The following is a 24678-nucleotide window of genomic DNA, read 5'->3' as shown; positions in this document are numbered from 1 at the left end:
TCAATCAATCCTCACTAGATGAATGAATGAATTTTACAGGCTCAGGAAACCCAAGTGTTCCTATCGTAGCGGTTGGCACAGTGCTCTGTACTTGGTGAAAGCAGGACTAGTAAGGCTTCCAAGGGAGGCCCATTTATCAACTCTTCACAGATCAAAGTGGGTTTCAACTTTTGGTTATTCCGACTGAAACAGGAGCGAAGCACAGGGAATGTTTGAGCTTGCTCAAAGCTCACTCTATTCTTCTTCCTCGCTGTTAAGAACATGAGACCACGACTATTGGTACAAGTCTGTGTACCTCTACATGTGTGTGAATAAACTCTCAAGAATGTGTTTCTTTATGCACAGAAATAGGACTACAGTCCCATAGTTCTGTCATATCCAGTAGGACTAGAGAAGTCTATTGAGTTAAGACCAATGTGTCCAGACTAACCTCATCAGGCAAGAAGGGCTGTGTGAGGCTCACACTTCTCTACACAGTAGGTAGAACTCACCGACAGGAGTCTCCAGGTTACAGGTCGAACCTCCCTGGGAACCCCTGGCCAGCTACACTTCCTCAGTTCATCTGTAAACAGAAAACAGCCTTGTTAGGTGAACTCTCCACAAATGCTCTAAAGCAAACCGCAACCAGCACTGCCTGATGTCTCCTTCCATTCATGTAAGACCACCACCACCACTTGGTACCCATAAGCACAGGGAAAAGCCCAAAACAGCCCTGAGCAGCCAAGTGCCAAGGACATGGCCTTGCAGTAGCAGTCCTGTCAGCTCAGAGATGAAAGTTAGAAGGGAAGAGAAAGACCAGTGGGTGTAGATTTCAGTAAGAGTCACCATGAGATAGGGGAGATCAAAGTCAGAATAGGTGCACTAGGGTCTACAGGCCACAGAAACCAGTCCCACCTAATTTGGTCCATAATCTCTAGTAACATATGTCTGACTTAATACCTGCATGTCACTGCAATGGGCACCAGGTCAGGAGAAGCTAGAAAAGTAAAAGAAGGAAGAATAAAGAGCAGTAGCTTCCAGGTCTCCGAGAATTTCCAGTCACCAAAAGCTCCTACCTTGCCTGGGCCCACAGGGACTCACCTAAGTCAGTGTTGTGGCTGGAGAGAAGCTGACGGAATTTTTCTAGGCGGGTTTTCTCCCGGACAGTCATTGGGGGGGCCCCAGAAGCGTTCTGATCCGAGATCCGGGCAACGAGGGGGATGATGGGCCGGAGAGGGAGTGACTGCTGTTTGTGGAGTGGGTTCCTCAGGCATGTATCACCTGAGATCATTTGAAAAAGAAACAGAACGGGCTGTGTGAGGAGCATGGATTCTGAGAAGCCTTAAACCTAACTGTTCAGCATCGTGTCTCCTCCCCAAGGCCGTGGCTGCCTGTGTGCACTGCCTGAGGTGCCCAGCTGAGGGGCAGCGAGGGGCCAGAACCCAGCCACGCTCCATTCACTGCCCAGAGAAAGGGCTGCATTTATATCAAACACACCAAGGCACCTTAGGTGCTAACAGAGACTCCAGATGCTGCAGCAACTTTTGAGAACTTTTTTGGTGACTCTAAAGGAAAATCAAATGTTTTCTTTCTACCCCAACTTGGAACTTTTCTTGGTGCCAAACAGTGAGTTTAGTTTAGTCTAAGGCAGAGTTTTCCTTCCCATTCCACATCCCAGAGCACATAAGGAATGATGACAATGCAGATGATACCACAAAGCACAAGGCTGCAATAAATGGAGGTGGTTGCTCTCCACAAACCCCGGAACCCCCGGCTGCTCCATGGACTAAGAGGATCAATATCTCCACACATCCTGTACCCGGTTCTTGGCCCATCAGTGTGCACTGGTGAGAAGCTCTGGCCTAAGGCAATCCTGCCTTTGGTGGCTGCAGTTCCTTGTGCGCCTACATTTCCCACCAAAATGAACCAGTTCTTAATTCTGCCAGGATATGACTGAAATAACAAAGACTCAAACTGAACTCTGTCATGTTCTTGACATTTCTAGACTAGATGGTGGGTAGGGAGAATAAGCACTACAGGACTCAGATATATTGATTGTTTCCTATGTATAAGGCATATAGGTCACTTTTACATATGACCTCTCATTTGATCCTTAGAACACATAGTAGGAATGTATAACTATTTTACAGACAAGAAGCTGCAGCTCAAGGAGGTTAAATTATTTGCAAGTGAGAGGTGAAAAACCACCTTAGGTAAGCCTGACTCTGAAACTCTTGTATTACCACAAGCAAAACTCAGTTTTCAATTCTAGTTGTGCTTACATGACTGCCTCATATTCTTTACACGGCTGGGCCTTAAAAAGTAGTAGTCACAACAAAAATTAAACAGTGAATATCAACCAACCAGTACTACTAGAAGGTTTACAAAAACAACTTCCACGAGGCAGTTGGCTGGGAAGCCTAGTGTAACGAGAGGACTAGAAAATGCAGACACACTGCAAAGCTGAGACAGATGTAAATCTCTGCTATTACCTATTTACAGACAGATGCCCGCAGGAGAAAACCTCCTCAGGGAGAATGCTCTGGGCTGGGCCGGGGAGGTCCTGGCTGCACAGGGCAGCTCATTATGGATCACAGTAGGGGCCTTCCTCACACTGGGAATCTCTGGAGACCCTCCATCACCATGTGTAGATACCTTCCACAGCCTGCAGCTGTGGCCACCTGGTCAGTTACACTGAATGCCTATCTGTGCATGACTGAAGGTTCACGCCAGAGCCCAAATCAGTGATGGAAAATAACTGTGGAATGATTGCAAAGACCTTACAGCCATGAAAAAAGTTCCCTCAGAACATGAGCCAGGGCTCTGATGTTCTTTTACTTCCTTTTCATCCTTTACCCGCTCACCGCTTTAACTCTCACTGCAATGACAAAGCTTCCCTCTCCAGTTCCCAACATACTTTCATAAAACCCATTAGGGCAACATTAAACACAACCATGAATATTTAAAGGAATACACTGAGAGTCCTCAAAGGTCTAATAAAACCACCATCACATCAACCGTTACTCTGGCCAGTTTCCCGAAAAGAAACAGAGAGGCCTCTACTTCCATCCCACCCAACCTGATGGGACCTGCCCGATGGTCAGGAAGCTGAGACCTGGGGCCTTTAGGCACATTTGCTCCCTCCCTCAGGAACAGGAAGAGACAACTTTATGCTAGTAGCTGTTCCCTAGGGCTGAGAAAGTCAAACCACAGTGGCCAAACAATTGTGAAATTCAGCCACTAACAGCTTTAAATACATTAGTTAATATTTCTAAACCTGACCAGGCCTAAAGCAATGTGAAGCAATCAAACCAAAAGTTTTGGACTCCGCCACAGGGAAAGGAGGAAGAGAAGAGGAGAATGGCAAACACCACCTGGGTGTTAGAAAGTGAAGGCCCAGGTTACCAGACTGGGCAGCCACCACTGTGGGAGGGGCAAGGATAGCTTGTGACCACTCAGGCTTCATGATGCCATCTCTCAGGTTTGAATTTACCACCCCACTGAATATTTATTGAGTGAGGCCACAAAGAAAAATCGCTTTTATTTAAAATGCACGCTGCTGAGAAGGCTGAGGCTATGAAGGGAGCAGGAAGGACTTACTAGAGTTTCTGGACAGCTGGGCATCACTGCTGGATTTTATGACCTTGTAGTTGGCAGGAACATCCGATGTCGTTGACTGGGACCGTTCTGGTTTTACCCTCAGCTTGCTGTGGTTTTCTAGAACTTGGGCTGCAGTTGCCAAAGCAACTTTTGAGTTCAGAGTTTGGAAAGAAGGTGAGGAAAAGTCCTCTTCCTCATCATCGCCAATGTCCCAAGCATCACTGGTATTCCGTGCAAACTCATGAAAACTGGAGGCCTTCTTATTCTTCAGAGGAACTGTGCTGACTTTTGATCGTTCTTTAATGAAACTTCAAGAAAGGAGACACGATTACCAAGGAATGGCCTGACACATCTGACCACCTGCATTTGCTTATTATTATAATGTTAATAAATTACAAACTACTCCATACATAATCATTAGCTTCTTCAAACAAAAACAGCCCATATCCATTCTTCATCTAGATACATCCAGACCAGCCTGAGATCGCAGAGACAGATGTAGCAGAGACAGCCAATGGTCACCAAACATCCCATGTGCTCTTGTATACTTCCTGGCCCCCATGCACTTAGGTGAGGCCATATGACCAGTTCTGGCCAATGGACTAAGAAGAGAAATAAGGCGATTACTTCCAGGCAAAGTAGAGAATAGGTGTCAGTTCTGTATAACCTCTTTTTTTTTTTTTTTGAGACAGAGTTTCTGTCACCCAGGCTGGAGTGCAGTGGTACGATCATGGCTCACTGCAGTCTTGACCTCCTGGGCTCAAGTGATCCACCACAGCCTCTTGAGTAGCTGGGACTACAGGTGTGCACTACCATGCCTGCCTAATTTTATTATTATTTTCTGTAGACACAAGGTTTCACTATGTTGCCCAGGCTGGTCTTGAGCTCCTGGGCTCAAGCGATCCTCCCACCTCGGCCTCCCAAATTGTTGGGATTACAGGTGTGAGCCACCATGCCTGACCTATAGCTTCTCTTCTATCATGATGACTGGCAAGATGGTAGAGACTCCCTCAGCCTAGGTAACTGAGTGACTATGTGAAGCAGCAGTAACTATGTTGAGGAGCCTGCCCTCTGCCCTTACCCCACCCCCATTTTAGACATGTAGCATGAGCAGGAAATAGACCTTTACTGTGTTAATCCACTGAGATTTGAGAGTTGATCTGCTATCACTTAGAGTAGCACATAAACTACAGCCAGAAAACGAGATAATTTTAGGTAGTCCACATATGTAGCATTAAACCTTAAGTCCCAAAATAAAAAAGTTGTTCCATTTTTTGCTCTTTCGTTAGCCTTGAGAAGAAAGTTGAAGTTTGGTGCTATTCTGTCTTTAAGACCATTTTCTAAGTAGGTGCCAAAGTGAGAGCAGCCTCAGAATCAATATATTTTCTAGCAACAAGATCTGGCTCCAAATTTAATAAGACTGTTTGGTTTTTCACTGGGTATTTATATGGTTCTTTTCTTTTAAGAGTCAGGGCCTTGCTCTGTCACCCAGGGTGGAGTGATGGAGTGCAGTAGAGAAATCTTGGCTCACTGCAGTCTTGAACTCCTGTGCTCAAGCAATCCTTCCACCTTAGCCTCCTGAGTAGCTGGACTACAGGCGCACACCACCATGCTTAGATTTTTTTTCTTTTTGAAGAAATAAGGGTCTCATGTTGCTCTCGCTAATCTCAAACTCCTGGCCTCAAGTGATCCTCTCACCTTAGCCTCCCAAATTGCTGGGATTACAGGCATAAGTCACCACACCCAGAAGTTACTTCTTGTTTATGACAAATGTTATTTGTTTTCTATTTATAGAAATTATAATATTTGTTTTTTAAAACAAGTCTATTTGAGTGGCCAGGCATGGTGGCTCACGCCTGTAATCCCAGCACTTTGGGAGGCGGAGGCAGGAGTTTGAGATCAGCCTGGCCAATATGGTGAAACCCCCTCTCTACTAAAAAATACAAAAAATCTCTACTAAAAAAATATAAAAATTAGCTGAGTGTGGTGGCACACGTCTATAATCCCAGCTACTCATGAGGCTGAGGCAGGAGAATTGCTTAAACCTGGGAGGTGGAAGTTACAGTGAGCCAAGATCACGCCACTGCACTCCAGCCTGGATGACAGAGTGAGTGACACTCCATCTCAAAAAAAAAAAGAATTATAGGAGACAAGTACCCAAATCAAAGAAAAGAAAACTGAGGCTGCATGTTCTGGACTCATCCACCATGCTTCTCCTTTGTAAAAGGGGACCTGATCTACCATCTGCAGTACCACCTCAGCGGATTCACTGTCGAGAACAAACATGCAGCTGTGTAAGAAAGGTCTGTCATCTAATATACTGCCCAGGAGTATGTGGATATTACTGTTTTCCTCCTTAGGGGCATGTGTACATCAAGACTGCATAAATACTGGATGTTTTCAGAATTCTTTAAACAATCATCAAATTAAGAAATTGAATTTTAACTCAGGTCAAAGAGCTGACTTGAAGCTGATGGCCTGACATGGGGTGACATACACTCACAATAGGACTGGATGAACACACTACAGCGAGACAGGCCAGGCTGGCTGTCAGGTTCTAACAGATGCCGACTTCTGAGAAAAATGAAGACGGTTAACCAGCTGAGGGGTGGGTACCAGGGTATGTGTTGTATTTTTCTTCATACCCTTTTTATGCATTTGAAGGTTTTCATTACAAATATATATATATATATATATTTGTTTGTTTGTTTTGAGAAGGAGCCTTGCTCTGTCACCCAGGCTGGAGTGCACTGGCATGATCTAGGCTCACTGCAACCTCCACCTCCTGGGTTCAAGCGATTCTCTTGCCTCAGCCTCCTGAGTAGCTGGGACTACAGGCATGCACCACCATGCCCAACTAATTTTTGTAGTTTTAGTAGAGATGGTGTTTCACCATGTTGGTCAGGCTGGTCTCAAATTCCTGACCTCAGGTGATCTGCCTGCCTTGGCTTCCCAAAGTGCTGGGATCACAAGTATGAGCCACCGTGCCCGGCCGGTTTTCATTACATTTTTGAAGCAGATGATGATTCAATATATTTGAAGTAGATTAAGAATTGGAATTTATTCAAATGAAGACTTGCCAATAGAAACTGGGAGGACACTTTCCAACACAATGAAGAAGAAAGAAGGGAGGAAAGCCTGTCATTCCCCGTGACATAAAGACATGAGACTCAAGGCAGACCATTTTGAGGCTGCCAGAAATGATTTTAAGGACACCAGCCCACAAAACCCAAAATTCAACCAACCAATTTAAAAGGCAGCTCTACCCTGAGGAAAGAAGCTTTCATGGAGGAAGGGGTTGGTTTCACCTAGAAAAGGGAAAGAGTCTGAGGACAAAACAAGGTTGGTGAGAACCACCCACAAGAATGAAAGAGAAGGCCGGGCACAGTGGCTCACGCCTGTAATCCCAGAACTTTGGGAGGCCGAGGCAGGCAGATTACCTGAGGTCAGGAGTTCAAGAACAACCTGACCAACATGGTGAAACCTCGTCTCCACTAAAAATACAAAAATCAGCCAGGTGCAGTGGTGCACACCTGTAATCCCAGCTATTCGGGAGGCTGAGGCAGGAGAATTGCTTGAACCCAGGAGGCAGAGGTTACAGTGAGCCATAATTGCGCCACTGCACTCCAGTCTGGGCGACAGAGCAAGACTCCATCTCCAAAAAAAAAGAACGAAACAGCAAAGCAAGAAGTGAAAGGTACTTTGGTTTACCACTGACAGAAGGCAGAGAATCCACAGACCAGGAACAATAAACAATAATGGGTAAATTTAAGGCTCTAAAGCTTTTCCATGTTTACTAGTTATACTCTCTCCAGAGGAGATACATAAATTCACACATAAATATTGGCTACTCACTGGCTACCAGACCCTATATTAAATTTTATATATACCCATTTTCTCATCTAATGCCCATTAATAATCCTATGAGGTGGGTATTGAGCAGGCAGTGAGGTCTGGGCTCAAATCCAGGTCTACCTGACTCCTGAGCCAGCGTGTGCTGCTAACTACTTACTCTACCTAAAAAAATGCAGCTAAAAAGAAGAAGGCCAGGGCCTAGAAGGATCTGTAGCCTAGGAAGAGAAATCACCAAGTAAACTGAGCCACACACCACCACAGCTGTAATTCTCCCCAACTATACACAGCCAATAAGCCTGACTCTTACATCCTGTAGGAAAAAAAAAATCTCACCTTGTAGGAAAAGACTTAGGTCTGACACACATTGCCTATTCTGAGTAGACAGGAAAGAAGCCACATCTAGGCATGGGCTCCTGATAAGAGAAATGCCGCCCCTTTCTGTTGACCCCAGTAGTTGCAGCAAAAAGTTAATCCAGGTAACTCCAGCTAGGGATGCCTTCAGTTTATACATTCCATTTAAACACAGTTCGAAGTAGTTTATACTTAACTCAAGGTAAAAGAATGCCACAGTGTGGCTTGAAGTCTAACCAAGATTATTTATTATAATTATTATGATTGAGATGGATTCTCACTCTGTTGCCCAGGTTGGAGTGCAGTGGCGCAATCTTGGCTCACTGCAACCTCCGCCTCCCGGGTTCAAGCAATTCTCTTGCCTCAGAATCCCCAGTAGCTGGGACTACAGGCACATGCCACTATGCTCGGCTAATTTTTGTATTTTTAGTAGAGACGGGGTTTCACCATGTTGGCCAGGCTGGTCTCGAACTCCTGACCTCAGGTGATCTGCCCACCTTGGCCTGCCTCCCAAAGCGTTGGGATTACAGGCATGAGCCACCATGCCCCACCTTAACCAAGATTATTGAAACACAACTCTATCAAAATCACAATCAAACTGGCCTCTGATGAACACCTTCACCATACCTCCTTACAACTGTACGACAAATCACAGTTTAGAAAGCACCTTTGCAGATACTTCACGCAATCCTCACAAATCTGTGAGGTAAGTCTTACTATCTCTACCTTATGAATGAAGAAACTAAGGCTCAGAAAGTTTCAGTAATTTGCCCAAGGTCATGGAGATGGTAAGTGGCAAAGAAAAAGGTATTCAAGAAGTGTAGGGAATACTAAAAATTTCAAAAACCTAATAAATGGCACATTTGACTTGGTAAAGTACTTGGTGATGAGTACCTTAGTAACACAAACACCTAAGGGTATGTTGAAAAAGAGTGGCCACAGGTTACACTGGTTAGGAGTATAAAAGATCAAACATTCTGTAATTTGATCATACTACACTGTCTTACTGATACAGCTGTTCTACTTAACAGAATTTTCTAGAAAAATGTTTGACACTGGCAAGTGATATGAAGTAGGTGGAGAAATTTAGTAACAATCAAATAAATTCAGGTATCTTAGTAACTAGTGTGGCTTCATATGAACTAGTTTTATAACTCGGAATTAGGACCTAGCATACTTGAGCATCAATTCAGAAAACAATAAACTTAGACGCTTGTTATACCATCAAGTGGCCAATGGAGCTGCTCAGCAATGAGACTAGTTTTATCTGAGCTATAAAAATTATTGCAGGCAATAGTATCACTAATAGTAATCATTTGGCAAATTAAAGTCAATACACATGGACAGGGAATGACTTCCTGTGCTTGTGCAGTTTAGATGATTGAAGACCCAATGTAAAGGCTTCTGCTGTGATATGTATTAACCACACAGTAATTAATGATGGGCTGAAGTGGAACGATAATCATGTAGCAGAGAAAGTCATAAAAATGTCCTAACAAAGGTACTAAAATAGAAGCGATAAATGTTTTATGGCAACAATCTGAAATTGTAAAATGGTCTGGTGCAGAGGTAGACGTGGTCCCATGTTGTAAAATATCAGTATCAAACCACCACATACATGAAAAAGGGAACCAATTAATCCAGTGACAATTAAATTCCTCCCAAACTGTAAAGCTAAGTAATTACTCCTACTGAAAGCGTAACTGAAACTCTGCTGAAGGATCAGTGAAAATATTCACGATTTTATATCATTAACAGGTGAGAAAATAATAGTATATAAAGTTTGCCTTGGCAGTTTGGGATATGGAAATATTCTTGAAGATCTGTCCTAAATACAAAATTAGGAAAAGCTCAGTTGATGACAGGTGCAGACAAGGTATGGTGATCTTGATCAAAACATAAAATGGACAGTATACTCAATGCCTTATATATGAATGGATGAACAGATTTATAGGTCAGCCACATGTTTGTCAAAGGTTGTGCTAGAACAGATCTATTAACAATCAATAACTCCTGACTGTGACCAGAATGGTTGTGGCTACATGTAACATAATACTCAACTATGATCCTTAAATCGTAAGACCACAATGTAGGTCTAGGCTGCTGTCTTTGATATTTTCGTTTGTTGTTGTTGTTGTTGTTTTTGCCTCGGGGTTACAAGTTGGCTGCTATAGCTTTCAGAATCACACTCACACTATCACGTTCAAAAGCAGGAAATGTGAGTGGCAGCAAAAAGAGGGTTTCTTCACAGAACCATCTCCCATTCTGACCAAAAACGAAAATCTTTCCAAGAACCCTCCCCCAGGAGACTTTCTTTGGCCAGAACCAATGAGATGAGACCACTCTATGCCAGTCACTGGCATTACTAAAGAATTATCATGAAAGGCTTAAAGCAATCTTAATACCTCCCCTAAGTGCATTGTTGCTTACTCAATATCTGAACAAAATTATGGTTCTTGAGCATGAAAGAAGCAGGCACAGGGAAGACTATCAGGTAGGTAACCATTAGTGCGTGCCTCACTGGCCAACAGACCAGAAAGTCGATTCTTGATAAAACCAAAGAATAGCAGAATTCATTCTATTTAATGTGACAATCACACAGATATCACAGAAAACATGCTCCCCTTAAGAGCTAACAGCCAGATACGGTGGCTCACCCCTGTAATCCCAGCACGTTGGGAGGCCAAAGCAGGCTGATCACTTGAGTCCAGGAGTTTGAGACCATCATGGGCAACATGGTGAAACCCCATCTACACTAAAAATACAAAAATTAGCCAGGCATGGTGGCCCACGCCTGTAGTCCCAGTTACTGTGGGTGGGGTTGGGGGTGAGGCATGTGGGAGCTGAGGCAGGAGGATGGCTTGAGCCCCAGAGGTCAAGGCTGCAGTGAGCCCTGATCGTGCCAGTGCACTCTAGCCTGGGCAAGAGAGCAAGACTCTCTGGAAAAAAAAAAAAAAAAAAAGGCCAGGCACAGAGGCTCATGCCTGTAATCCCAGCACTTTGGGAGGCCAAGGCAGGTCGGTTACTTCAGTTCAGGGGTTCGAGACCAGCCTGGGCAACATAGCGAAACTGTGTCTCTACAAAAAATACAAAAATTAGCCAGTTGTGGTGGTGCACACCTGTAGTCCCAGCTACTAGGGAGGCTGAAATGGGAGGACTGCTTGAGCCCAGGAGGCAGAGACTGCAGTGAGCCAAGATGACACCACTGCATTCCAGCCAATAGAGCGACCCTATCTCAAAAGAAAAAAAAAGACGACATAACAAAAGGTGCAAACCAAGGAACATTAAAGAAAAGCCTGCTGTTTAAGTAAATGAGATAGTTTCATTCCTTCATTCAATAAATATGTACTCAGTGCCTACTCTGTGCCACATGCTGTTCTAGAGGCTATGAGTACAGTAATGAACAAAACAAAGCCCCTGCTCTCAAGAAATCTATGCAATAGTGGTTTCTGATTTAAAAAAAAAAAAAGTGTGTACCTTGCAGACAAGAACAGCAGTCATGCTTCCTCAGTAATTCAGAAGACTGTGCCTTATACATACACCAAATCGCAAAAAGGAAACAAGTTGGTAAAATTATAGAAAGTGCACCACATACTCAGCTAGGTTATTTCTAAAATTTTTAAATACTGATAATGCATATTTGATATAGCATTCTTCTAGGTATTCAAAATACTTTAATGTATATTATCCTTTTTCTCTTTTCTTATTTTAAAAACCACTTTATTTATATATTTAGAACAGTTTTAGGTTCACAGCAAAATCCAGAGGCAGGTACAGAGATTTCCTATATACTCCCTTCTCCCACATAGGCACAGCCTCTCCATTATGAACATCTGCCACCACAGTGGTACATCTGTTACAGCTGATGAACCTACACTGATACGTTATAATCACTCAAAGTCAGTAGTTTCAATTAGGGTTCACTCTTGGTGTTGTACATTCTGTGGGTTTGAACAAATGCATAATGACATGTATCCACTGTTTTTTGTTTTGTTTTGCTTTGTTTTTTGAGACAGAGTCTTGCTCTGTCGCCCAGGGTGGAGTGCAGTGGCTTGATTTCAGCCCACTGCAACCCTCAGCTCCCGGGGTCAAGCAATTCTCCCACCTCAGCCTGAAGGGTAGCTGAAATTACAAGCGCCCACGACAAGGCCTGGCTAATTTTTGTATTTTTATTAGAGATGGGGTTTCACCATGTTGGCCAGGCTGGTTTCAAACTCCTGACCTCAGGTGATCTGCCCACCTCAGCCTCCCAAAGTGCTGGGATTACAGGGATGAGCCACTGCGCCCGGCAGTATCCACCGTTTTTATAGTATCATACAGAGTAGCTGCACTGCCCTAAAAATCCTCAGTGCTCCACTTATTCATATCTCCCCTCAACCCCACCCCTTGGCAACTGATCTTCTCACTGTCTCCCTATTTTGCCTTTTCCAGAATGTCATATAGTTGGAACCATAATTATACATTATCTTGACTTCCCTATTAAGACACAGGCCCCAGGAAAGTGAGAACCTACGTCTGTATCTCCCAAACCATTCAGCTTTCATTACAAACAACAACTTTCCCAGAAACTAGTCTCTAAAATTAAGCATGCCCCCAAATAGAGGCCAAAGCTCTTAGAAAATCTCACAAGATGACCTACCCCCTCATTTAAGTTTACTGTGTATCAGTGATGGTCCGTGAGAGACAGATGGGATAAAGGGATAATTGGGGGTGTGGATACATAGCCACACACCTTGGATTTAACTACAGTCTGTTGCATTTGAAAATAATTTATTAGAGTTCTAGAGATATAGCCTCCTAAATAGCTTTTATTTATTTATTTTTATTTTTTTGAGATGGCATCTCACTTTGTTGCCCAGGCTAGAGTGTAATGGCATGATCTCAGCTCACTGCAACCTCTGCCTCCTGGGTTCAAGTGATTCTCATGCCTCAGCCTCCCAAGTAGCTGGGATTACAGGTGCCTGCCACCACACCCAGCTAATTTTTGTATTTTTAGCAGAGACAGGGTTTCACCGTGTTGTCCAGGCTAGTCTCGAACTTCTGACCTCAAGTGATCCACCTGCCTCGGCCTCCCAAAGTGCTGGGATTACAGACATGAGCCACCGTGCCCAGTCCTAAATAGCTTTTAACTCTTCTGTACATATGCCTGGGTCTCTTTGAATGTGTCAAAGGGAAAGAGGAACTAAAGAATGTCAGCCTACAGTTATATTCTGTTGCCCTAGTTCTCATAGTAAAAGTAAGGAAAACGTGGCAGACCTACCTATATTCAGAAGCAGTGAGCCTCGGAAACCAGATCTCCTGCTAAAAGATCTGGAAGTCATCAATCTTCTGGTTTCAGGGACATTTAATCAATAAAGACATTTTGACCATTCTCTTTTGACCAAAGAATCCAATACCAAACCCTACATATACCAGTTCCCAATATAGGAAAACACAAAATCTCTAATGGATGTTAATTTCCCATTTAGCAACGGACCATTTGGAAGTAAGAACATTGCTCATCTCCTGGTACAAAATAGGGCAGAAGAGAAGCTAAAAAAGGTCAAAGTGGAAACTGTCATTTCAACAAAATAGGGGAGGGCATAGGGGTGACAGAAGTAGATAGATAAAAGGAAAATGTCTTGACTTACTTTTTGGTGAGCCGAGGGTCAAGAGGAGGATGCTGTGCTCCATATACAGGCTGGATACTAAAAGCAGAAAAAAAAAAAAGGAAGAAATAAACTGTTAGTTTAGTTGGGAAACTAAATATGTTGGCTGAGAGCCATCTGCATCACAAAATTGGATGGGACTTTGAGAAATAGGTTATCTCTAATAACTGTACTCAAGTCATCCCCCAAAGAGAGCAATCTTCCCTTTAAAAAATATATTTGATAATGTTCATTTTCCCTGGTGAAGTTTCAGTGCCTTACACACCTATGTGTAAAGAAGGCAGGATGGAAAGGTAACGGGCTTTAGAGCTGGAGAGAGCAGAATTCAAATGCCAGTTCTGGCACTCAGTACCACTATGAACTTCCAGCAAGCTTTTTGACTCCTTTGAACCTGTTTTCCCATCTAAAGTGGGAATACTGCCTACTTGAAAGGCTCATTGGGGTAAAAGACAGTGAAGGTTGACCTAAGGAACTCATACACTGCAGGAGGGGTATAAAGTGACATAACCACTTCGAAAAACAGTTTGGGCATATCTAGGAAGAATGAAACATGCATACCCCAAGACCCAGTATTTTCACTCCCAAATAGGTATCTTAAGATAAATACATACCTATATGTATTAGGAGATATATATAAGACTATTCAAAGCACCATGGCTCCTCTTAGCCCCAAATTAGAAATAACCCAAATGTCCATCAGTAATGACAAGAAAAATCAATTGCAACACATTTATACAGTATAACACTATATGGCAATCATAATATATGTGAAGTAGGGCTTCAAGTAACAATGTGGATGATCTTACAAATGTCATGTTGAACAAATGAAGTATAAGAGAATAAATACTGTATGATTCTATTTACACAGACTTCAAAAACTGACAAAAGTAGTTTCTACTGTTTAGGGATGCATGCAGAGTAATATTATAAAGAAAGAAAGGGGCCGGGCGCGGTGGCTCACGCCTGTAATCCCAGCACCTTGGGAGACTGAGGCAGGTGGATCACGAGGTCAGGAGATCGAGACCATCCTGGCTAACACAGTGAAACCCCGTCTCTACTGAAAATACAAAAAAAAAAGAAAGGAGTAAATGATATAGTTCCCTCTAGGGGAAGGAAAGGAGGAGGCAGCAAATAGACACAGAAGTTTCTGGGGGTGTTCACTTTGTGATGATTCATTAAGCCATCATACCACACATTTGTGCTTCACGTACTTTTCTGTAACATATCACAATTAAAAGAAAATGAGCTGGATGGGGTGCCTCACACCTATAATCCCAGCACTTTGGGAGGCTGGGGCAAAAAGACTGCTTGAGCCCAGGAGTTCAAAACCAGCCTGGGCAACAAAGTGAGACCCTGTTTCTACAAGAAAATAAAAAATTAGCTGTGCATGGTGGTGCACATCTGTAGTCTCAGCTACTTGGGAGGCTGAGACAGGGGGATTGCTTGACCCCAGGAGTGTCCAGACTGCAGTGAGCACACCACTGCACTCCAGCCTGGACCCTATTGGAAAGGAAAGGGAAAGGGAAGGAAGAGAAGAAAGAAAATGAGAATAAATGACTTGAGAATAACTATATATCAAGCCAAACTATTGTTTAAGTATAAATGTAAAAAAAACCAAAAAACAAAAAAAACTACTTTCAACATATAAGAACTCAGGGAAAATATGTTCCTTAACTCCTGCCTGAAGAAGCTGTGAGAGAACAAACTTTAATCATGAGATAGAGAAACCATGGCAAAAGGATTGGTGGGGAGCCCTGAATGAATCCAACCTTACAACTAGGTTTTACATTTGAGGCAAAGAGAATGTAAAAGTAATATAATTGACAAAAGTTAAAAGGAGGAAAAAATGGACAAATGAAGTCCATTGACTTCTTCATCTTTTACTGACAGGGCTCAGAAGATATTTAAAGCAGATAGCTCAATGTGCAAATCTATGTCACTACCCGCTTAACATTAAATCCTAATGTAGATTTGCAAATGTTAATAGAGGAATATGTATGTTTTATGATAGAAAATAAAACCAAGAAAAATAATATAATCAACTAGAAGGAGGTGGAAAGAGAGCGGTGAGGAATATACTTACTAATTTCATCATTGCTCATGGTAGAGAGTCAACGGGTACTGTCTGAAGAAATATCGTATAAAGTTACACTGATAAACATAATCACTAGAATAAAAAGATAAATCTTCCAAATTATCAGAATATATATATATATGCCCTCCCCTCAAAAGCAAGCACAGTCCACATAGTGAAAGATTTTTTTAAGAAGAAAATATTTTTAAAAGGTCAAGCATGGTAGCTCACATCTGTAATCCCAGCACTTTGGGACACTGAGGTGGGAGAACCGCTTGAGGCTAGAAGTTTGACCAGCCTGAGCAACACAGCAAGACCCTATACCTACAAAAAATTTAAAAATTAGCCAACTGTGGTGGTGCATGCTTGTAGTTTTAGCTACTTGGGAAGCTGAGGTGGGAGGATTACTTGAGCCTGGGAGTTTGAGACTACAGTGACCTATCATCATGTCACTGTACTATAGCCTGGGCAACAGAGTAAGTCCTTATCTCAAAAAAAAAAAAAAAAAAAAAGGCAAGGCGCGGTGGCTCACACCTGTAATCCCAGCACTTTGGGTGGCCGAGGCAGGTGGATCACGAGGTCAGCAGATCGAGACCATCCTGGCTAACACAGTGAAACCCTGTCTCTACTAAAAATACAAAAAAAAATTAGCCAGGCATGGTGGCAGGTGCCTGCAGTCCCAGTTACTCCAGAGGCTGAGGCAGGAGAATGGCGTGAACCTGGGAGGCGGAGCTTGCAGTGAGCCAAGATCACTCCACTGCACTCCAGCCTGGGCGACAGAGCAAGACTCCGTCTCAAAAACAAACAAACAAACAAAGAAGATGAAGAAAATATTAAAAATTGAACTAAAACTAAATAACTAAATATATCAGTTATTCCAATAAATATAAAGGAGCTAACTTACCTATTAAAAGAGAAAGGATAATTACCAACAGGAAAGTAGTTAAATAAATTACAGTACATCTTTTAAAAAGAATGGTGCAGTTCTGGCCAGGTACGGTGGCTCGCGCCTGTAATCCCAGCACTTTGGGAGGCCAAGGTGGGCAGATCACCTAAGGTCAGGAGTTCAAGACCAGCCTGGCCAACATGGCGAAACCCCATCTCTACTAAAAAATACAAAAATTAGCTGGGCATGGTGGCAGGCACCTGTAATCCCAACTACTCAGGAGGCTGAGGCGGGAGAATCACTTGAGCCCGGGTGGCGGAGGTTGCGGTGAGCCGAGATCGTGCCACTGCACTCCAGTGTGGGTGACAGAGCAAGACTCCGTCCCAAAAGAAAAAAAAAAAAAAAAGAATGAGGCAGTTCTATATTCACTGACATGAAATAAACTCAGACATTAACTGAAAAAAGATGCAGAACTATATGTATGACACCATTTTTGTAAAAATCTTTAAAATAGATATACGCATTTTATGTATGAATAGGTCTATGTATTCACAGAGTATCTGAAAAAGTACAAAAGACACCGGTAGCAGCAGTTTGGAATAGGAACCAGATGACTGGAAGATGATGGGACACCAAAGAGACTCAGTTTTCACTGCAAATCCTTTCTGATTTAGTATCATGTACAAGTATCACCTTTATAAGAAATAAGCAATCTTGAGAAGGTTAGAAGGTTCAAGTGGGATGATATGTCAAAAGCCCTTCAGCATAATTCCTGGTGGGTGGTAATGCTCATTTAATGTTAAGCAAGAAGTGACGTAGATTTGCAAATGTTAGAACACTACCCAGCAAACACTCAGTGCCCAAGAAACGCTGATTTTCTTCCTGCCTCCCATTTTTATAATTTAATCCATACCCAACATTTAGAAATTGAAACAAACTTACCAAATACTTGTTTCACATAACAGAGGTGATCCTCAAGGATGCTTTTAAATAAAAATTAGCCAATTCAATCACTTTCACATTAATTTCTATTAAGATTTCAGAGGAAATCTTATATATAATCTTTAATGTATGAATACAGTCCCTACCTCTTTAGCTATAAGAATCTTTACTCCCTAAACCTCTCTGGAAGATTAATATGTGTAAGCAAACTATTACATATATTACTACAGAAATACAAACAGAAATACAGTAAACAATACTAATGGATGTGTTTAAAGGGTTTCCTAGGCAGAGAGAAAAAAAGAGGAATCAAAGAGTAAAGGGAAAGTTCTGCTGAGAGAGGAAGGGGGTGTTAGACACAGACACCCCCACCTACTGCAAAAAAAAATCCCAAAGAGCTACTGATATGCACATTAGCAGCTGCAAATGACCTAAGAGTATACCTGAATTATTCAAGTCCACAAGCCCTCCTCACAGTAAAATATAAAATCAGAGGATAAACTGCACGAAGATCTCAACAAGCCGGTTAGGTAAGGTGACTGGGTAGAAAAATAAGAGAGGGTCCTATAGATCCTCTCCTTAAAGGAGTATTACCATCTGCGAGTAACCCATGCAGAAAAAAAGCAAACCTAATTTGTGTAGGCTGAAGGGCCAGAGGCCATCAATTACCATCTAGGAAAGGAATCTTACAATCACAGTAGACTATTTTTTTAAAGCTGTCCGCCCAAGGTGCTGGCATAGCCAGAAAGGCTAAGATAAATGATGGACTTCATCAGCAAAGGCATCAGAGCCCAAATTGAATTTGTTAACATATTCTTGAACTAAACCATTACGTATCTAAACCTGGAACACTTTGTATAATAAATCAGTTTATTGCAGCTTAAAAAAGACAGGCAAGAAGTTAGAAAAGAGAAACCAAGATGATCACAGAGACTAAATGGAGATAGACCAGAAGAGCCCAATGATTAAGGTGCTCAATTTCCTGACATTTACAATTCACTGTCTATACCATCCCTACTCCTTCCAAACCCAAACTCAGCTCTAAGAAAGGCTGATCTCCACTCCACCTTCCAAACTTATTAAACCCATTATTAAATAAGGCTCTTTTCCCTACTTGGAATGCTTTTCTATTTTCTACATCCCTTTTCAAAGCTGTATCCATCCTGCAACATTCTCTTCAAATTCTACACCCCTCATGAAACTTTCCATATCCCTACCCCCAGCATCTACTAACTCATGTCTTCTCTAGTTCCCTAACATACATAAATCAGGGCTATTACTTTTTTAAAATAAACTAGATTTAGATCATAATATAAGACACAATCAGGGCTGGGCGTGCTGGCTCACACCTGTAATCCCTATACTTTGGGAGGCCGAGGCAGATCACTTGAGTTCAGCAGTTTGAGACTGGCCTGGCCAAAATAGCGAAACCCCGTCTCTACTAAAAATAGAAAAATTAGCTGGGCTTGGTGGCACACACCTGTAATCCCAGCGACTCAGGACACTGAGGCACAAGAATTGCCTGAGTCTGGGAGGCAGAGGTTGCAATGAGCCGAGATCATGCCACTGCACTCCAACCTGGGTGATACAGTGAGACTGTCTAAAAAAGAAAAGAAAAGAAAAGAAAAAAGACACAATCAGATAAGCACTTAACATTCAGCCTAAGCAATAAGACGTTATACAGTCAAAATCCCAGCTGGGGGTGGCTCACACCTGTAATCGTAGCACTTTGGGAAGCCGAGGTGGGGGAATCACCTGAGGTCGGTAATTTGAGACCAGCCTGACCAACATGGAGAAACCCTGTCTCTACTAAAAACACAAAATTAGCTGGGCGTGGTGGTGCATGCCTGTAATCCCAGTTACTCGGGAGGCTGAGGCAGGAGAATCGCTTGAACCTGAGAGGCAGAGGTTGCGGTAAGTCAAGATAGTGCCATTGCACTCCATCCTGGGCAACAAGAGTGAAACCCCGTCTCAAACAAACAAACAAACAACAACAACAACAAAACACCCTGGCATACCCCTCCCTCCCTTCCTAGGAAGTTGCTCTACTGGATTCGGCATTTTTCACACTCATTTTTATATTTTCATTTTCTGTGTATGTATCCCTAAATAATGTATGATTTTGCGTGTTTTTTAAACTTTACATAAATAATATCACACTGTAAATATGACTTATTTTGGCTCTAAATCATGTTACTTTAAATTTTACTAAATTCCATGGCTAACTGGCTGATCTCTCCAACACAAGTTAAAAAAATACAAAACATTAACTCTAACACAAGTGAAAAAGCATTTGACATTTTCAAACACAAAGAAAAGTACAGAAAATGATATGATAAACATCCATGAACCCATCACTCTGATTTATAAATGTTAACATTTGTCACATTTCATTTAAGAAAAAAAGTGTTAGGCCGGTCATAGTAGCTCACGCCTGTAATCCCAGCACTTTGGGAGGCCAAGGCAGGTGGATCACAAGGTCAGGAGATCCAGACCATCCTGGCCAAAATGGTGAAACCCCATCTCTACTAAAAATACAAAAAAATGAGCTGGGCATGGTGGCGTGCACCTGTAGTCTCAGCTACTCGAGAGGCCAAGGCACGAGAATCGCTTGAACCTGGCCTCGGAAGTTGCAGTGAGTGGAGATCAGGCCACTGCACTCCAGCCTGGCAAGAGTGGGACTCTGTCTCAAAAAAAAAAAAAAAAAGAAAAGAAAAAACAATGTGTTAGACTACTGAAGCCCCAGTTGCAGTCCCTAGTCCTGTTCCTTCACTTCCCAAGAGATAACAATTACTCTGAAATTGGAGGGAACTCCTCCCATCTGTTTTTATACCTCTACAGATATTCATATATCCATAAACAATGCACAGTATTTTTTATGTTTTTAAACTTCACATAAAATACAGCACATTGTACATATAATTCTACATCTTGCTCTTTGCATTCAACAATGTGTTTTCACCCAATTCCACGTTTAAGTTTGTCTGATTACAGATGTAACATATGTTTAGTGGAAAAACCAGAAAGTCAATCATACACAGCCTCTTCTCCAGGGAAGTCATGATGCCAAGCAGAGTTTTTAGTGGTGCCATATCTTTTCCTGTAGCCCCCTTGCCACCTGGCAGAGCATGACACATATCAGCAGGTACTTAACAATATTTAGTAAGTGAAGATTAGATCTCTACAAAACCTAGGCCTCTGCTTAAGCTAGACCTAAAAACCAGAGGTTAACACACTGCATCTTGAAGAAAACACACCACATATGCAGAGAAAAGAATGGCATGGAATATGCTGCCACACAGACAAAATGGAACAAAAGTTCTGATTAACCTCCGTCACTCTCTTTAATAAAACCAACACCATAGAATGTACTGACATAGCTGTTTTGACCAGTTGGAACAGTGCAAACATCTTGGTAGGAAAAATCAACAGGTGTCTGTTTAGCACTGATAAAAGAGCTAGCACAAATATGTGGAAAAGACCTATCAAATTTAAATGCCAAATGTGTTGGCAACTGATCTAGGTTCACATACTCACTCCACATTAGTCTTCCAGAACAGGTGATCTATGCTGTTTCAATGATAATTTGGTATCTTCCAGTGACTCACTCTACCAGTAAAACATCTCCAAGCCAAGAACAGGTTGTAATGTACCTGCCCAGACAGGCTATGACTTTTATACTAAGTCTCCTGTCAGATTCATTATTACTTTAGGATCGGGTTCAAGTCCTCAACTTGGCCTCTCCTTCCAACAATGAAGGGCCTGGAAGACTCAGGTAATTTGGATTTTGGCCAGACACAGAGGCTCACGCCTGTAATCCCAACACTTTGGGAGGATGACGTGGACAGATTGCTTGAGCCCAGGAGTTCATGACCAGCCTGGGCAACATGGCAAAACCTGTTTCTACGAAAATACAAAAATGAGCCAGAGCTGGGCACGGTGGCTCACACCTGTCATCTCAGAACTTTGGGAGGCTGAGTAGGGGGTGGATCACTTGAGGTCAAGAGTTTAAGACCAGCCTGGCCAACATGGCACAACCCCCTTCTCTAGTAAAAACACAAAACTTAGCTGGGCATGGTGGCATGTGCCTGTAATCCCAGCTACTTAGGAGGCTGAGGCAGGAGAATTGTCTAAATCTGGGAGGCAGAGGCTGCATTGAGCCAAGACCATGCCACTGCACTCCAGCCAGGGCAACAGATGGAGACCCTGTCTCAAAAAAAGATAAATAAATAAAGTGATTTTTTTTTCTCCTGTGCCCATGCTCTAGACACACACACACACACACACAGATCAAAGCTCTTTTTTTCCCCCCACAAGTTTGCGCCACCACGCTCAGCTAATTTTTTTGTGTGTTTTTAGTAGACACAGAGTTTCACCATGTTGGCCAGGCTGGTCTCGAACTGCTGACCTCAAATGATTTGCCCGTCTCAGCCTGCCAAACTGCTGGGATTACAGGTGTGAGCCACCACACTCAGCCAGACCAAAGCTTTTCAATTTCAGTTTCAAAAACTAAAGCAAGGAGAGAAACAAAAATGATAGCTACTATCATTGTAACTATCATTCTTGTAATAGCTAATATTATTATGTACCTCCTAACCAATTATTATGTATTATCTCATTTAATCCTCATAACAGCCCCATGGGGCATATACTCTGTCCCTATTTTAGGGATGAGGAGACTGATGCACTGAGGGGTTAATTAAATCCCATAAGATCACATAGCTAGAAAGTAGAGCTGGGTGGGATTTGAACCTAGGCAGTCAGATTTCAGAGCCTGCATTTTTTTTTTTTTTTTTTTGAGACGGACCCTCACTCTGTTGCCCAGGGCTGGAGCGTAGTGACGCAATCTCAGTTCACTGCAACCTCCGCCTCCCAGGTTCAAGAGATTCTTGGGCATCAGTCTCCTGAGTAGCTGGGACTACAGGCGCACACCACCATGCCCAGCTAACTTGTATTTTCAGTAGAGATGGGAGTTTCACCATGTTGGCCAGGCTGGTCTCGAACTCCTGGCCTCAAGTGATCTACCCTCCTCAGCCTTCCAAAATTCTGGGATTACAGACCACCACACCCGCCAAAGCCTGCATTCTTAACAACAATGGTACAGATTGCCTCTTATCTTCTAGGCATCAACACAATGACCATTTGACGTGCTAGGTACACAGGGCTCATGTGAATAACTCAGAGAACTTAAAAAGATGTTTAGTTCCACCAAGTTATCACATGACCTAGCAATTCTACTCCTATTTATCAGCAGAATAGAAAATATATATCCAAACAAAAACCTGTGCATAAAAGTTCATAAAAGCATTATTCACAATAGCCCAAAAATGAAAACAATTCAAATGTCCATCAACTGATGAATGAAGAAAATGTGGTATATGTACACCATAGAACATTATTCAGCTATAAAATAAAATGAAGTACTGATACATACTACAGCGTGGACAAGCCTGAAATCACTGCACTTAATAAAAGAAGCCACTCACAAAAGGCCTCATATCATATTATTCCATATATATAAAATGTCCAAAAGAGGTAAATCCACAGAAACAGAAAGTAGATGAGTAGTTACCAGGGTCTGGAGTGGGGTGGATGGGGAGTGACTGTAAACAGGTATGTAGTTTCTTTTCGGGATGATGAAAATGTTTTGAAATTAGTGGCGATAGTTGCACAAAACCATCTGTACTATAATGAATATACTAAATACCACTGAAATGTACACTTTAAAAGAATGAATTTTATGGTATATTAATATCTCAATAAAGCTGATATTTTTAAAAAGAATGTTTCATTCATTTGTAACTTGTTATTTTATGTAATAAAATTTCTATTTGTTGTCACTAAGGTTGTTGGATCATGATCAGACAGGAAGAATCTTGTCATCGCTTTGATTTTTCACCTTTCAATTTGCAATGAAGAGTAAAGTAGTTTCATTTCCAAGTTGCCATGCATCTAGTACAGTCATTTGTGTCATTTCCCCACCCAGGAGAAAGCTTTTCTTCCCTAAGACCGAATGAGTACAGATGCAAAAGTTCTATTCTTGAGAAAATGCTCTAATATTTTCTTTAAATCAAAGTACCTTTCTATCTAAAAGAACTTTAGTTTTCTCCCACGACCAGAGGCTCATGAGCTTTACTGCTAAAAGCACACAGCTGAAAAATATTTCTCTTTACCAAGTAAGGTACTAAAAATTATTATGAATTGTGACAATATTTGAATACCTTAAAACAAACTAGGAAGACAATGAGCTGGGGTAAGGATCTGAGTAACATTCTTTTAAATGTTTACTTGCTCTAATAATGACAGTAATATTAATAACTACTGTCTTTTGAGCAACTATAATGTGCTAAATAAACACTGTCCTAGGTTCTTTACAAATAGGGTATTTCACTTAGTCCCCACAAACTCTGAGGAAGGTATTTTTATTTCTCATTTCATAGATAAAGAAACTGAGGCCTAGATAGATTATTTGTCTTGGTCATACACACAGGAGAGCCCAAATAGTAACCCAAGTCTTTCTGAACTCAAAAGTTCTCTATTTCTCTATATTCTTCAAAATGAAAAGGGAATCTAGAAACTTGAAGAAACTGAAAAGACTTCTCTTCCTATCTCAGAAAAGTAGTGCTTTAAAAAAGTTGACTGTTCTTATAGTCAAATACAGGAAATACAGGAAAAAAAGATTGTTAATAGCAACCACCAGTCAGAAGGCACAGAAGCCCATGCCATGTCCCACATCTCTTGCACTGCTTCCTGATACAACTGTCTTCCTATTGATTCTGATTATAATCTTAGGATGTCAAAATTTAATGATCTCACTATGGAAAACCCCGGAGAATAGCAGTTAGCACAACTAAAGAGCTCACTAAACCAGGAAGGAAAAGGAATCAGTTGGCAGGAAGTGGTGCTTACCTAAAAACACAGAACATTTTTAACAGTAATATCAACACTGCAAGTCCATAGCACTTTAATCTGAAGTTATCTTTTTATTATTTAATGAGCATTACTAAAAGCTGATTTCCACCTATTCTCCACATGTCTACTAGGATCCTTAATAAAACAAACCTCTTGGTGGGGTATGGTGGCTAACGCCCGCAATCCCAACACTTTGGGAGGCCAAGGCAAGAAGATCACTTGAGGCCAGGAGTTAGAGACCAGCCCAAACATAGACCTTGTTTCTATTTCATTGGGGAAAAAAAAAAAGTAAGGCTCTAACTCAGCCACTATTGACCCTCATCTCCCTCTTGCTTAAAAAAAAAAAAAAAAAAAAAAAAAAAAGTCACGAGTTCAAAAGATCATCCCAGAAGGAAAAAACCTGAATCCATTAGAAAAGGTAGCACGTGGGA

General features: G+C 41.9%; 1 protein-coding gene across 2 annotated transcripts in view; it reads right to left on the bottom strand.

The window, feature by feature from the left end:
• The window catches only part of TBC1D22B (TBC1 domain family member 22B), a 75926-nt gene that overhangs the window by 50145 nt on the left and 1103 nt on the right, over positions 1-24678 (bottom strand). The window contains exons 2-5 of one of the 2 annotated variants that reach the window (XM_033217021.1): positions 13416-13472; positions 3580-3887; positions 1081-1260; positions 492-562 (exon numbers count right to left, since the gene is read on the bottom strand). In XM_033217021.1, the coding sequence (XP_033072912.1) occupies positions 492-562; positions 1081-1260; positions 3580-3887; positions 13416-13472 (616 nt within the window). Of the gene's footprint in view, positions 1-491; positions 563-1080; positions 1261-3579; positions 3888-13415; positions 13473-15516; positions 15559-24678 lie in introns of those variants that run through there. The other variant, XM_033217022.1, reaches the window with a different exon arrangement.

The sequence above is a fragment of the Trachypithecus francoisi genome, unplaced genomic scaffold (genome assembly GCF_009764315.1).
Source record: "Trachypithecus francoisi isolate TF-2019V2 unplaced genomic scaffold, Tfra_2.0 Lachesis_group10, whole genome shotgun sequence".
In the NCBI taxonomy this organism is placed as follows: Eukaryota; Metazoa; Chordata; class Mammalia; order Primates; family Cercopithecidae; genus Trachypithecus; species Trachypithecus francoisi.
This window is presented reverse-complemented; position numbering and strand designations above follow the sequence as displayed.